Raw genomic sequence first — 16,568 nt, 5'->3', positions numbered from 1 at the left:
TTGATAAATGTGTGGTTATTTTCCGATTAATCGCGATTAAATATTTGAATGGATTAACAGCCCTAACATAGGCAACATCTTAAACCAATCAGAATAGACTCATTTACACAAAGAGACAAAGACCCATCACATTTCACAAGTCTCATCTCGATTTAATCAGGTGAAGTCTATGTTGAATATTTACTGATGGAGACAAATAATGTTGAAATGTTGTTAATGTCTGTATAAATATATCTGGAGCATCTTTTTAGAGTGCTGGTGCCTTTTCTTTAACTTGAGACTGTTCCTGAAAGGGAACATTTTATCAGAGATACAGACTTGCCCACTTCATTTATTTATTTACCTCTGCGCTGCTGGACGCACCGATCCATTGTGGCCTGAAGTCTGAAGGTGAAGTCAACCTCTGCTACTGGTGCTGCTGTCAGCCCGCGGCCAAGTAAACCTGTAGCTTTTGGTATGGCTCGGCCGTCTGTTTGATCACAGTAATGGAGAAAATGTCAGATAAGATGCAGTAAGCACCGGCGGCCGTCCCCTGACACTACGGGGAGGAGAGTCGAATGGACGGAGGGAATGACACAGGAATATAAAAAAGAGGGAGATACTAGAGGGCAGGATGAAGGATGGAGCCGGGGAGACATGGAGAGTAAATGGAAAGACGGATGTTGGGTTTAGATAAATAAAAGGTAAAGCGGGGAGAGGGTGACAAATCCAGACAAAATCTGCTCATCTGCAGCTTCTGTCAAAGAGCAAAAACATGTTTCTAAGTGAGGGATTTGCTGGTTCTGAATGATGACATGTAGTTCCCTTCAAACATCGGGACGCCTTTCTCTTTCGTCAAACGATGTAAATTCTTTTCAGTCCAACAGCAACGAGCCTCACATATGCTATAAAGCTTCACTGCCTTTTTTTCATATTCACAGACATTCAAAACTGGCTTGACATTTTCACCAAAGCATGATGGCCTCATTTCTGAGACATGCCCACACAGCTCGCTGTGCAGCACGCTGCCTTTGGGTAGTGCTTATAGATTTGAAGAAAAATGGAGAGAAAAGAAAATCTGATTTAAAAAAAAAAAAAAAAGAAAAAAAAAAAGAAAAGTGGAAGTGCAGGGACGGCTGCCTTCTGGGCCGAGAGAGGGAGGTGAATGACGGGGACGATCATCTTCTCGCTGTAGGCCGCTGGTAGCAGCGTGAGTGTAATGAATGTGGAAAAGCGGTGACGGAGCGGTAGTTAATTTTCTTAAACGGCGGGGAGTTTTTGTGGAGCTCTGCCGGATGGTTTCATTGAGCTTGTCTTTTCATGACTCATACTTCGTCATAGTTTGGACAGATACAGACAGGTGCAACATACAGAACAAGTTTTAACGGCCAGAATGTGAAGACAAACTGATTCTTATTTAATGTAGCTGAACTGGAGTAACATTTTTTGGGAAAAAAATGTCTTAATTGTTGAAGATACACTTTTGTAATTCAAGAGTTTAAGGAAGCAGTTCCTGTTTTTGCAGTTCTTTTGTAGGAGCAGACGGTGGAAAGTAGATTTTTTGAATCAATCATTCTTACATAAAGAAATTGACTTTGATCACTGACAATTTAAGGAGATTTATTGATCCTAGTGGGAACATTTGTTCTGCAGCAGCAGCAAAAGCAGAAGAACTGAGCAAAAGGCAACACGACAAATTGAATTTTATCGCACAAAAAAACAAATCAAAGAAGGAATTGGCACTTTTCTTTCATCACAAACTCTTAAACTAATTTGCATGTGTAACTCCGATGATCTTGGACTTCTCAGTCAATATCTGTGGACACGATAGACTCTCTCTCAAAGCCAGGAAATAGAAACCTACGCACTGTAAACTGCTGACTTCTGCCAAACCTTCTGCTGCTATGACAGCGAATCACGTTTGGCAGGATTAGATGCTGAAAACATTTCATTTGATTGATTTATTTGATTTTGATTATTAAAGTTTTGTTCATATTCTTGGTTTGTACCTTTTTACTGTGTGTTCTTATTTGTTTTGCCTCTGGTCTCTATGACGTTATCTGGTGTCAGGCAGAGTTGTCAACTGGGCGGATTCAAAGGTACGGACCCAGGCAGCGCTGTGATGAACTGTCGTCACCTCAGGCGTTAATAAAGTTAATCTTTCCTCTGCTCACTTTGTGATGCCAGAGGGCTTCTAAATGTTCCTGTTCTTTTCTTGGCAGTTTAAGCGATCGTGTCACTTCCAAATTTAATGGAAGTAGGGCTGTCAAACGATATTTAATCGTGATTAATCGCAAATTAATCTAAATTTTTTGATCTGTTCAAAATGTACCTTAAAGGGAGATTTGTCAAGTATTTTAAAATTATATAAAAGATGCTGTTTTCTGTCTTTACTTCCTCTTCTCATCCTCCTTTCTGCCTTTACTTCCTTCCTTTCCTTTTCCAGCTCTTACCAGTTGCCCATCACCTTTATAGTCCGTCTGTTTCCATTTGTGTCGTATTGATCCATGTGTTGCTGCTCCAGGCCAGCAGAGTTTAAGTGCAGGTCAGGTGTTAAAAAGACTTTGTCCCAAAAGTCCACAACTCATTGTGTTGATATTTCTACACAACACAAGTTTATAACATTTGACCTGCAGTGGGCGAAGGCCTCCGCCTCCTGTAAATGTACGAACGAAGTTTAATCGCTCCTTCAGGAATTTAAACTTTTGCTGTTTGAATATGAAGTTATTTGAAGTTATTATTTTGTACATCACTGCAGCAAGGTGAGAAGCTAAACCACGCAGAGCCCTGCTACTTCTGCATGGTGATTTATCGATTTTAGATATATTTTATCCTTGGAAAGTAGCAGGGAACACGGCTCCAAATCCTGGACACTATCGGGTGCACGGCAAAGAAAAGAAAGAAAGCACACGTTTCAGCTATAGCTATTGCTAAAACATGTTTGTTTTTATGCTCACAATAAACAGACCCTTTATCTGTGAGTGCCGGTGCTTTGTTTCTTATACATTTTAGCCTTCCTTTTCATTTTAAATTGTCCAAACATGACCTTATGGAGAAGAACCACTGGAAGTGAACAAATCGTGCATCAACGCCTCTGCCACTTCTTGCTAGCTAGTGAGTAGCTTGCTCATAAGCAAATATTGTGTGTAAATAAGCAACCTGCACTTTTATCCACACATTTTTTCGAAAAATGTTCGACCTGCCTCTTTTTTCACTTTGTCGGTCAGACTTCTTCACTCTTAATGCTGTGTGCATTTTCAGTGGAAGCTGGTGACATGAAGCTACTGACTCCTGACAGTTGTCGCGCTGCAAACGAGCTGGTCTCAACTTTTTTAAGTGCTTGTTTTTGTTTCACCCTGTTTTCCGTTCCATCTAAAATAATGCCGTTAGCCGGTTCGCACTGCTATTTAATGACATAACTACGTCAATGAGCACTTGAGCAACACTTCAGCGGCGACTCGCAGGCAATGTAGCTGGCCATAATTGGCCGTTTTGTCGCTTTTGTCGCTCGTAGTGTGAACATAGCTTTAGACGTGTTGACCATCAGACTTCAGCAGCTCAGTGTTTGTTCTTTTCTGACCCCGGAACAGGTGGAGAGCAGAAGGAGACTCAGGTATCGAAGCAGGAAGCAAAGCTGCTCATCGATGACTTTGACCCCTCTAAAGAATACAACTTTAAGATAATTGCAGTCGGTGGAGGACAGCAGAGTAAACCTCTCCAGGCCAAACATGAAGGTAAGAGACTTTCACCCTCAGTAGTACGACTGAATCTGAAGGCTGATACAAGCTGTGTTAGATTGATGCCTCCAGATATGTTCAGACTGGAGGTTTACAGAAGTATAATTAAAAGAGACATTCTGATGTAAAAGGTGGCTGCCACATTGAATCACAGTTGACAGAAAACTGAACTGATCTCTATGTGACATCAGGCTGCACTTCTGGTTCCAATCAGTGATGTCACAGCGGGTGCTTTCCATCAGCTGTGATTGTCAGAACGCCTGCTGTGACATCACTGATTGGGGTGTGGCCAAGAGAGCAATATGCTTGAGAGTTTTGAACCCCGCAAGACAGCGGTACTATGTGATTCAGTGATGCCTCCGCTGTTTCTTTGGCTAATGTTGTGTGTTTGGTGGAGGAGTGCGAGACAAGTTGAACAAAGAGCAAATTCAAACTGCAACGACTGCACGCCTCAACTCACTGTGCTAGTCGTGAATGTAAAAAATATGCCCAGTGAGTTGTTTACTTTGCCTCAGTCTCTGACATTCAGCAACCTGCTGGTATTTACTTGTCGTACTGAGCTTCAAGAAAAAAAAAAATACTACACATAGACTTTTTAAGCAGGATTTGTAATGCAGAAATCCACAGGAGTGTTTCCTCCAGAAATGTATCACATCAGGGTGGAAAAGCCCGTTCACTCAGCATTTAGAATATCATGCTGCTCTTCAAAACTAAATAAATGGCATAATATCGCATTATAGTTACAGTTTGTAAGCAATGATGATGTGCGGAAGTACGGCGGAGTGGGATAGATTGTCAACCTATTCAAAGGGCTTTAACCACCAAAGATCGTGAATGCAACCTAAACAAATAGACTTTCCATATCCGTGTGCTATCAGGGAGTTGGTAGAAGACATTAGCAAGTGGCCCAGTTTTTAGTTGCCAGATGCACCGATCAGCCATAACATTATGACCACCTGCCTAATATTGAGTAGGTTCCCCTTTTGCCGCCAAAACAGCCCTGACCTGTCGAGGCGTGGACTCCACTAGACCTCTGAAGGTCTGCTGTGGTATCTGGCACCAAGCCGTCAGTAGCAGATCCTTTAAGTCCTGTAAGTTGCGAGGTTGGGCCTCCGCGGATCGGACTTGTTTTTCCAGCACATCCCACAGATGCTCCATTGGATTGAGATCTGGAGAATTTGGAGGCCGAGTCAACACCTCCAACTCGTCGCCATCCACATGATGTAAAAGAAAACGTGATTCATCAGACCGGGCCACCTTCTTCCATCGCTCCGTGGTCCAGTTCTGATGCTCAAGTGCCCATTGTAGGTGCTTTTGGTGGGTGGACACGGGTCAGCACGGGCACCCTGACCGGTCTGCGGCTACGCAGCCCCAACAAACACCACCTTTCTATCAGAACCAGCATTAACTTTTTCAGCAGTTTGAGCTCCAGTAGCTTTTCTTTTGGATCGGACAACACGGGCCAACCTTCGCTCCCCACGTGCATCAATGAGTCTCGGGTCTGACCCTGTCGCTGGTTCACCGGTTCTCCTTCCTTGGACCACTTTTGGTAGGTCCTGACCACTGCAGACCAGGAACATCCCACAAGAGCTGCAGTTCTGGAGATGCTCTGCTCTGATGACCGGTCGTCTAGCCAGCACTATTTGGCCCTTGTGTGCAGGAACAAACAAATCATAATCTTTAGTCGCTTATTGCTGAATCGAATTATTACCGAATCACAGCCGTGTTGATATTCAGAACAACAGCACTCCCTCTCGTGTGATATTATTTAAGTCCTCCTGTGTGACAAATGTTATGTTAATGAAAAACACTGTGTAGCAGCACTTATGAAGTCAGAATCTAAATGTGGGTGATGATGTTTGACATTTAAACAGTATTGGATTGTAAAAACTCTCCACTGGCAGTCAAGTTAACTGAATAGCAGATCTTAAAGATGGGGTCCAACTGAGTGATTGATTATAACAAATATAAATATATAAGTGTTGACGGTTTGGCCGAATTGAAATGCGGAGCCAACTTGTGTTAAAACAGAAAGCATCAGTGTTGATTCAGAGAGATCCTCGGGCTCATCAGGACCTAAACTTTAATCACACTGTGCCTAATTGATCAAAGTAAGTGAGGTTTTGATGTTGTTTTTCAGTCGCTGCCACTTGGCTGATTTCTTACATAAAAGCTTAAATACACTCAGATTTGTTATGGTATCTATTCTGGTCGATTCTATTCTTGGGATTTTTAGAAACATTAAGTTCCCCTCTTAGAGTTACTGTGAGGAACTTTTAACTGGTGAAACAGTCTCAGTGTAATACTGATGCCTCTGTATGACCTACATAAGTAAACGAGACCATCAGCAAGAAGATTGGCTATTTCTTAATGCTTCATCGGGTCTGATTCCCTGCGACATTAGACGAAACGATTTACGGCATGCAGGAGAAACTCCTACAGCTCAGACTCTAGCGGGGCCTCCGGCAGCGACCAGCACACAGCGGATTGACCCTGATCCAGCAAAAAAAAATCCAGCGACTCCTCCTCTGGCCACGAGCAGAGCTTCACCTCGCTGCCCCGCCAATCCACGCTGATCCAGATAGGACTGGCCAAAGACGAGGTGATTGAGAGGATCTCTCACGTGGTCCAGGATGACCTGTATATCGACTTCGGCGGGAAATTACAATGCGTGTGCCAGCAGCCAGAAACTGCAGCAGGGCAGCAAGGTCCATTTGCGGTTGCGGGACCTGGAGCTCACCGCCTTCTTCCTTGGAGTCAACACCGACACCACGCTGCTGGAGGTCCAGGCCGTATTGCTGGGCACGCTGGAGGGAAGGCAGGCACGGGAGAACCAGAACCAGGACTGAGCGGCAAGACTGTCAGACCCTGCTGCAGTAAAATGAGAGATTTTCTAAAGGGAGTCTGGCAGCTGCATATCTTTACAACAGAATGCGGTGGTGCTCATGGAAATGTTACCGCTTTTGTCCACAGGGGCCGCCCAAATCAACACAAAATGAAAGCTCCTTTGCATTTTTTTGTCTGTTTTATTCTCTTGTTGCGTTTTATTGGTTGATTCATTGATTGAAATGGATTGATCCCAGCCAAGTCACTGTGTCTCTCCTCTCCTCTCCCACTATTCATTAATGTAGATTCTTGCTTTATGTGTTATTTCTTCCAGCTCAGCAATCAGGAGTCGAGGCGGTTCGGTCTCAGAGGAGACAAGATAGCGGTGCCACCGAGAACAACGAGAACAACGAGATCTCAGAAGGTAAGATCCTCGGCGGCGAAACGGGAGGCAAAACCGGGCGAACGGAAACACTGAAACGGAAAAGATTGACGCATCTGTCTGCTTTGAGTCTCTGGTCGTCTGGATTGAAGACCTCTCCTGTGTAACAAGAGCAGAGGAAGATTTTTTTTTTTTTAAGGGGATTCTCTTTGAAATGCCTTGTCAGGAAGACAACCTGTCATTCTTCAAGAACAACCTCGAAAGGGAAAGTAAGAAAAGCGTCCTGTAACCAAGAACACGTTTTTTACAAATTGGAGAAGACAGAGCTGCAGACTCTCCAGACAGCTCCTCTTTTTGTGAAGGAAAATTATTGAAAAGGATTGCTCCAAGTCTGACACATGAAGCTGTCATTTTTAATACCTTGACCTGAGATTTTGGCTGAGGAAAATGGCACAACAAAAAAAAGGTAAGTGGAAGCTGGAAAGGCCAAGTCAACCAGAGACAGTTAAGAAACCATTTAGCGATGTTTTATTTTTACTATCCTCACTCATTTGAAGGAGGAAGAAGACCTGCGATTGTAATATTCCTGCACTAACACGGCGATTACCATCGAGCCTCATTCCCGAGAAAACGGAGGGAAAGGAAATGAAACGGTGCGCAACAGAGAATTGAAGCAAGAGCCTGCAACAATCAGGAAATGAACTGAGAGACGAGCGTGGTAAACAAAGCTATTATAATTTAGAAAGTGATTGTAAGAGCCACATGCTGAGGTGCGCAATCAGACACCACAAGGGAAACAAGGAAACAAGCAGGTAAGAAGTGTGTGTCTCTCACACAGCAGACCACAGATGCACTTTTGTGTTGCAATTTTAGATTTATACCTCAACAAAATATCTCAAAGCTTTGCAAAAAAGTAGAATTTAAGTGTTTGAATTAACACTTTTATGGTCATGTTGTGTGTGTTGTTAGTGTTGCTGTTATGTCGGTGAGCTGAGGCCTGTACTACGAAGCAGGATTTGAGGTCAGCGAGGTAACTTCAGGGTTAACCCTTCAGGGTTTTCTGTCCTTCGACGGTGGTTCACTTCTTACTGGGGTAGATCGCCAGCGTAACCGGTGCTAAAGCTGGGCATACTCTGCACGATTTTAGCCCGTTTCTCGGACGAATTTTGAACCGCAAAACTCATTTTAGAGTCGGACCGAATTTCAGCTTCGTCAGCAGTGTACAACTCGGACGGTTTATGACATGTCACGAGCTGATTCCCCAAATTCAGCGCCTTTTTTCTACTTTTCTTACAGTAATCAGAGCGTAGCTATCAAGATAACAATGTACAATAGATATAAATGTAACTAGCTTATCTCCAAGTCTCTCACTTTTTATTTGCTCCCAAGTCTGTTTCACACGGCCGAGGTCGGGGACGCAGCCGAAAGAAGAATGAAATTGTCATGCACGCCACAATTTCCCTAAAGAGAATAATAAAGTATCTTCTATTCTATAAGTGACAAATTAACTTAACGGAATACACAATGTAATTATAGTCAGATCTACTTGTGCTCTACTGTAGATGGGCAGTGAGATTATAAATCTGTATACTGTTTTACTTTTAGTCTGGATTTTGTGTTTAACTTCTTCATATTTGTCTAATATTACAGTTTGCTCTTAGTTTGTAAAATGTGGCGCTCTGCTGACAGTAGACTTGTCCATGTCTGTGATTGGTCAGATGCGGCAAACCCCGCCCCTTTTATGTGAACGCGCTCGTAGCCAGATTGAGTAATAGAAGTTGAGCCAGATAAGGAGAAGATACCCTAGGTTTGTTGAACTTGATTCGTAGTACAGGCCTCTGATGTGTTGACAGGTCTTTCCCATGTTTTGTTCCCCTATGAATGTATATAGCGGTGGACAAAATATTGGAAACACGTTTGAATAGCAGCCATGATGATATTTTCGTTTCTGTCTGCATCCAAACCAAAAAGAATTCAATAAACCTTTTGTTGGAAAAACTGCTGCAGCTTAAACGCAGGGTGAAACCTCGCCATGTTTTGTTGACACAAACCTGATGTTGTGCCGTGTTCCTTTGCAGCTTTTGAGAATGTGACGTGTCCCTTTGTGTGAGTGCTGTTGTGTTGTGAAGCCTTGAAATGGAGGGATGGTGTTAATGATGGTGCAGATGGGACTTCTGGCAGGCGGTTAGCCGCCGTCTCAAACCCAAATTACAGCTTCTGCTCTCAAAATCCTCACAACGGGATAAATACTTGGCATTTCAAATCTCTTATTTTTTTTTGTTGGTATCTAAATCTACTTATTAGTGCATCTCAATCAGCCTCGCCACATTTATTTTGTCTGTAGTTGCAGCATGTTTTTTGTCTCTTAGTTCAGAATGAGAACGAAAGGAAAAAATACTCGACATTTGCAACACAACTTGAGCTTTCTCCTCACGGCAGATCTCATTTCACTCCATCGCCTCATCACTTCCCGTGCAATTACAGCCTGACTCCTCTAAAAGGGGATCTTATTCTTCTCTCTGCAGCGCCGGACCTCGCCAGGAGAGGTTTGGTGATTGGTATTTATTTTTTTTTCCTCCAGACGGCAGAAACTTTACAAACCTGTCAGGAGTTTTTTATACCTCTACCTGAAATTACTTAGCCTATTCTAAGGCTAACCCTGAAGTCCTGGGGTCATTTTAATCCTGTCCGAGGTTTCATGCAATTACTGATTTTTTTTTTTCACGTGGTATCGGAGCCATGCAACCGGTGTTAAAGTATGGCAGCATCAGACCTGAAATTAGATGAAACTTTATTGCTCTTATGGAAGTTAGGGCCTGTGTCCACATAGCGTTTTCTTTTCTTTTTTTTTTTCACCCGATGAGACTGTTGTCAGGCTATTAAATGGGCATTATCAGTTGCTATAAGCCCCATAGATGTGGGTCAGTAGGGGGTTACTACACCTACTAGTAGGTTTTAGCATCTATTCACATGGTAGATCACAGAAAGAAGGTATAAAATAACAGCGACCTCTAGCGACCGGCGCTGAGGCCAATGTCCAGTTTAAAAGCAGGTAGGTATAAGACATTAAGATCTATAAGCCAAAGGCCAACAACACAATCATCCGGACAGAGATAAGCTAGATAATGTTATGTTAACTGAATACTAAGAAAACGTTGGCTATTTAATCTACCAGTATCTTGCAAAATTAGCCCCATAACAGTAGCCTACCTTTGTGTCTGACTGTATAGGCTACTATACTGTGTGTATATACTACAATTAGTCTTTTGAATCTTATTTTGTGTTATCTTTTGACACTTGCAGTAAACAGCCAGAGGACGGCACTCTTACCCTTTATACTCCAAAAATGGCCAACCTGCTATCGGTGACGTCACATTCCCATTCCCTATAGCATTTTAAGGACATTCCGCGGATCATGATAATGCATTTTAAGCTTTTTGTGTGTCATTTCACGCCACGTCGTTACCGTGAAACCATCACGGTTTTGTTTAGGCAACAAAACTGCTTAGTTAGGGTTAGGAAAAACATCACGGTTGGGCTTATAATAAGTATGTAAACGAAGTAAAATACGTGCGTAAACAACGTAAAAGAAGCACACGTCACTAACGTAACTTAATAATAACTCAACAATACTTTGGGAAACGAACACCGGTCTCCTGGTTGAAAGTTCTCTGTTTGTTGGACCTATCCACCTCCCCTCCACCCCCCCATTATCTTTCTCACTTTTTATTCAGACGTCACTAGCTCATTAGCGGAACATATTCACGCTGTCAGTACAGACTACATGGCGTACACATGACACGCCAAAAGCAAGAACGGCGTTGTGATTGCACTAGTGTAACTTGCCATTTAGAGAGACTGGGCTGTTTTTAGTTGTCACCAGGTGCAGGAATGACCCTGGAGAGCTGTAGACATAAAAAGATGTTTTGGGATGACTTTTAACAATCCAGTTGGTAAAAGTCCAGTTGAAACGCCGGCTTGATTGGATGGATTTTAGTGGTCCTTTAGTGACGATAGCCAATCAGGAGCAACTTCAGTGGAGATGTATTTTTGGAGAATGTTTGAAAAAAGGAAAAGAATTTTCAAATTCAATAGTTTGATGATTAAACCATTCTGATGAAATCTAATTAGAATATCTTGATCCTCTCTTCATCCCTTCATTATATGTACAGAAATATGGGGACATTTATATTCCTATAATATGGGACCCTTTGAAGCGTGATAAATTAGCAGAATGGAGGACAGCTGCTTCTGTACGTCAACACTTTACTGATGTTCAAGATGTTCGAGTGACTCTTTTACAAATGTGACAGATCTGATGCCAGCCATTTCTCAGTGAGAGTACTTATGGCTCGACAGATGTTTTAAAATGGGTGCTAGACTTCACCGGCTGTGTTTGCACTCGCTGCACAAGACGAGTCAAAGCAGAGCGAGGCGAGGCGGTGGCAGACCGGAGGGAGGGAGGAAGGAGGCGAGCAGCGAGAGTCCAAAGGGATCTGATCCAAAACGCTGAGATAATTACAGCTAGGACTTCCATAAAAGTCCTTTTTTCTGACTCATTACTGCTGGTTGGGTGTTGCAAGATTACTACTCGCTGTCAGTCTTCTTCTCTTTCTTCTGTCTACATCTGTCTATTAACGGTCTAATAACTATATTTTTACAAATATTTATTACCACAAACGGAAGCCAAAGCAGCATATGAAATGCACATTTTCTGCAAACGTCACTTTCACCATTCAGAATAAACTGGCATCACTAACGTCCACATCGGTGAGCTTATTTTAGAAGTTACATTCATGTAGATAATTGAAGAGTTTGACTTCTACATAAAATATTTTATTGAAATAGAAACCTGCTTTGTGCAGATGTTAGCAAACAGAAGTGTGAAATCTTACACATCAGAAACTGGCAATAGCTACTAGTGTAGTTTTGTGTAGTTGTAGCATTAAGGAATGTATATCGCCAAGTAGTGAAAGTCAATTAAAAGCGCCCAGCAGCAGAGCTATGCTTCCGCCATTTTGGACTGAAAGCGACTAGTAAAACGTCTGCCTAAAAACTGCCGTACAAAAAGTAAAAGAAAATGATTTTTATTCTATTGTCATATTCTACAGAAATGTCCTGTGTTGAACAGTAAAATATTATAAATATAATAAATGCTTTAAGTCCAAAAATGGCAGCAGAAGCTGTTGTCAAATAATACCGGAGTTTCGTCTCTTTGCATCTAAACTCTCTGGTTGTAGTGTTAAGACCTTTACGAAATACTCCTCTGCGAATACATGTCTTATTTTGAAAGGTAAGAACGGAAGGAAGTGGATCTGGTATGTTCTGCCTTTGTCAGTGTTGAATGGAGTAATCAATTTTACCGTTTTGGTTCGCACTACGGAGCCGTGCTGTTGTTTCGTAGCTATAGGCGCAACTCAACCCGTTCCGTACGATGTGATCGGTTGATGCCTTCATTCACAGTGCGAAAGCTCAGAAAAATCAACCTTGTTCTGAAAAAAAGGTTTTGCTTTTTCGCTGCGTAATATTCAGTGTAAAAGTATTCATGACAAAAACAACTGTTTGAAATTTAATTTATTTAACTCATTAACGCAACTTGTGATTTTTAGGTTGTAGCGGCTCAGTTTTAAAGCTATAGAGTGAATTCAATCAAACTTACGCTAAATTTTGGCGAGGAAAAACTGTCATGGCCATTTTCAAAGGGGTCCCTTGACCTCTGACCTCCAGATATGTGAATGAAAATGGGTTCTATTGGTACCCACGAGTCTCCCCTTTACAGACATGCCCTCTTCATGATAATCACATGCAGTTTGGGGCAAGTCATAGTCAATATATACATACATTTGCATAAAGCAGCATATTTGTCCACTCCCATGTTGATAAGAGTATTAAATACCTGACACATCTCCCTTTAAGGTACATTTTGAACAGAAAAAAAATGTGTGATTAATTTGCCATTAATCGTGATTAACTACTTTAATCAATTGACAGCCCTAAAAAGTAAATAATAAGCAATATTGGTTTGAAAACACCATTTATTAGTAACATAACAACATAGTACACAGTATGTTGATGTAAAAGTAATGATTATTAGGCTTAAAAACATGGCTTACATGATATAATGTAATAGCTAATATAGATTATCATAATGCAGATCCTGTCATATAGTTCAGTCAGAGGTTAAATCTAGTGTGAAAATCACCTGCGTGTTCATCCTGTCTCTCTTTCTCAAACTGTCTCTCCTCCAGTTCTTCCAGACTTTCATATAAATATGAAGTCGTCCAGCAGCAGAAGCTGTCACTGGAGGAGGCAGGCCATTAGTGGAAGAGTGAGAGCGAGGTCTGACTGGGACCAACATAGTAACAGTTGGCGATGTTTGTCAAAGATCCCGTGGCACGCCATGTCGCGTGGCCTCCGCCTCGGCTCTGGCAGCAAGAGTCGCCATTTGGCCAAAGAGTCAGAGAATGTTCAAAATATTCAGCGGGAGGAAAAGTAAGAAGGAGGAAGAGAGAGAGAGAGAGACAGAGAGAGGAATTTTGGATTAATTGGGCTATAAAATGTAAAAGACAAAGGTGGCAGAGCCCAAAGTTATGTCAGCAAACATTTGACTGAAGGTCTTTTACACAACGGAGGGCGTGACGAATAAACTATTCATACCGGCAGAGATGCGAATTTGCGACATATTTACATAGACAATAGATGTTGATGATATATTAATGCCCTGGATATCGTACAGAGAGTGTGCACGTCAGCAACTACAGTCCGCTACCCATTAATACAAACACTAATGAGAAGGACTCTGCTGATGCTTGCTAGCTTCCTTTTTGGTGGAAATGAAACACTACCTGACTTCTCAGGGTTTCTCCCAGAAAACTGGTCAGCAGAGTTTTATGTTGAACACGTTTGATCTTTACAACTATAATTGGGACCATTGACTTCAACTGTGAGCTGGAGAAATATAATAATGATTAAAGATCTGGCTGAAATGATAAAATAATGCTGCAGTTTGCTGCGAGTGAAAAGTATTTCACCTAGAAATTGATCAGGTTTTTAGTCATAGACTGTATATAAGTAGTAGACGTATAGTACAGTCACCGTGATGTCATCCACTCGTTTGTGGAAGTGACGTTTTGAAGCCTCAAGTTTGGCATTAGTGTCATGCAATTAATCACGATTAAATCGATCGATTGACAACCCTAATTAGGAATTTTTTTTGTCATAGTAAATAGTATGGTAGTATGGGTATTGGAACGCATGCAGTATATTTTACACTATATATACAGAGTGAGTGTGTGTGTGTGTGTGTGTGTGTCACCTGCTATATCTCCAAACTAATGTAACTGGCTGCAGGCTAAAGAGGACAGATGGGGGAGAGAGGAGCCAACTAGTGATGAAACGCTTTACTTTTTATAGATGACTCCACCTCCACCACCTTCTTTGCTTGTCTTATTGAAGCCACCCCCCATTGCACGCACGCACGATGGCACGCACGCACACACGCACGCACACACACACTCCTCCAACACAACCCCATCATCATCCCCTCCAGCTCTCTTTTTTCATCAGCTTTTCTCTCTTGCTATCTCTGTTTGAACAGTTTTTTTTCCCTCTCCATCACTTTTTCTCATTACTCTCTTCGATCTTTGGTCTTTTGACACTATTGGTTTTATTTTTCATCATCTCAGTCCTCCTTTTCGTTCCCTCCTTATTAAAACAGCTGTGACATACACTGTATGTATGATAGGATGACTTTAGAGATAGATACAGTTCCTTCAAAATGTCCCAATTTTCTCCTCCCTGTCTTTTTCTTCTTTTGTTGCCATGATACCTCAACTGTGAATTCAACACCAATCTTAGGTTGAATTAAATAATATTAATAAAAAGAATAATGATTATAGTTGCTGAGCAGCTGTGGGTTGGAACCGGGCATTTTGGGGAAGAACGAGGAAGATGAAAAAAAAGGAAGAGGAGGTAGACAAATGAAAAGTACAGGACTGTCCATCATCATTAATCCTTTAATGCATAAGTTCATTCTGGTGTAATCGGGTCTCAAATTCACAACCTCAGACACCAAGAACAAGTCACTATAGATGTTGGTGAGCTTACTGCCCGGAGGAAACTACTTCACACTATGACTGAGACAATCGCCAGAGTTGCATGTAAAGGCAGATTTCAAACTAGTGTCAACAAATTCAGTTTTTGAGACAAAATGATGTGTCCTTCATCTGGACAACACAGAGATCAGTCATTCATTTATTTTAATAAAGATTAAAGATTGCTCCATAAGTGACAAACAGATGTTTAAAAGTGCTCGATATCCATTGACAATGCAATAGTTCACATGAGGATAAAGATACTGTCAAAAATACAGTTTTTGAGATAAAATACTGAAATTTAGCCCCCTACATCTACCATGACCTCTACATGTTGTCATTTATTTTCATGAACATTGGAGCTTTATTTAGCGAGCATTTGCAGTAGCTGTGTACAGTACTGTTCACACTAAAACGTCTTGATGCACTGTGGGCTCAATTTTTGATAATACAAAAATCTGTGTGGATGGTTTGTGGAGGATGGTCTGAAGATGCAGCGAGTTTGGTGTCAGTTGAGCAAAAAAATGGAGGAGATGGGTTTAATAAGTTTGCAGATTTTTGTGTGATGGACTTCTTAATTCCTGCCAGGTTGAAACATCTGAACATTTTGGTGGAAGTTGCAAAGTCGTAGCATGTACGGCTGATTTGTTATGAATATTTCATAACAAACAATGAAGTTTTAAAATGTAGGTGTTTGCTGTAGCGCCACCATCAGGACTAATGGCCCAAAAAGCCAGTTGAGGAAGTTTAGCATGTAGGACTGGACCTTTGTGCAAAGTTTGGTTTATTTTCATGCATGAGAAGACAGATTTCCTAGGAAGATGTAATAATAATATCGACAAAAACAAGCATAGCTGCCCGGCCCCTAATAACTTTATAGCAGCTTTTAAAAACCGAGTTTACAAAGTGCTTTGACAGAAAAAGCAAAAGCAGGATTACAAGACAATAACAGAAAGCCAAACAGTGAGTAAACACAAGCAAGACAAAACTATGGTAACATTTAAACAGATAAAGCAGAACAATAGATACAAACAATAAAAAAACAGAAAGATAAAGGCAATAAAAAGACTATAAAGTACTGAGCTATTCCATCCTCTCAGGATATGAAGTCAAACATTGATACTCATGAGTTTATTTATCTGTCTGTCTCAGCTCCAGAGGGACAGTAGATCAGGTTCCTGGAAGCAGTTAAGGCGACTTTTGATAGCTCAAATTGTGTTTTCTTCTTCTTCTTCCTGTTCTAATCGATACTGTGCAGACACATGTACTCCTTCTGGATACGATGAGACTATAAAATGCAGGTCAAATTTGATGAAAGTATTGAACGTTTTTTTTCAATTAAAGCATTAAATACAATTTTACACACTCCGCTCACAGGCGTATTGTTATCACGATGAGACTATCTGCTGTCCTATATTTCTCCCTGTTCTCTTAATTTTCACTTCCAGCTCTGTCTCAGCACCATTTCTCTGCCTTGCTTCCAGCTCTCTCTCTCTCTCTCTCTCTCTCTCTCTCTCTCTCTCTCTCTCTCTCTCTCTCTCTCTCTCTCTC

At 41.5% G+C, this 16,568-nt stretch overlaps 1 protein-coding gene and 1 pseudogene across 7 annotated transcripts in view; both read left to right on the top strand.

Annotated features, from left to right (window-relative positions):
- Positions 1-16,568, top strand: part of LOC141753844 (collagen alpha-1(XIV) chain-like) — a 197,972-nt gene that overhangs the window by 16,792 nt on the left and 164,612 nt on the right. For 6 of the 7 annotated variants that reach the window (XM_074612440.1, XM_074612439.1, XM_074612441.1 and 3 more), the window contains exons 4-5: positions 3,570-3,713; positions 6,877-6,966. The exons of the other annotated variant lie outside the window; for it this stretch is intronic. In XM_074612440.1, coding sequence (XP_074468541.1) covers positions 3,570-3,713; positions 6,877-6,966 — 234 coding nt within the window. The remainder of the gene's footprint in view (positions 1-3,569; positions 3,714-6,876; positions 6,967-16,568) is intronic. 7 annotated transcript variants of the gene reach the window in all.
- Positions 5,650-6,826, top strand: LOC141754900 (small ribosomal subunit protein bS1m-like; annotated as a pseudogene).

The sequence above is a fragment of the Sebastes fasciatus genome, chromosome 17, assembly GCF_043250625.1.
Source record: "Sebastes fasciatus isolate fSebFas1 chromosome 17, fSebFas1.pri, whole genome shotgun sequence".
NCBI classification, from domain to species: domain Eukaryota; kingdom Metazoa; phylum Chordata; class Actinopteri; order Perciformes; family Sebastidae; genus Sebastes; species Sebastes fasciatus.
Note: the sequence above shows the minus strand (reverse complement) of the source record. Positions and strands in the feature narration are given on the sequence as shown.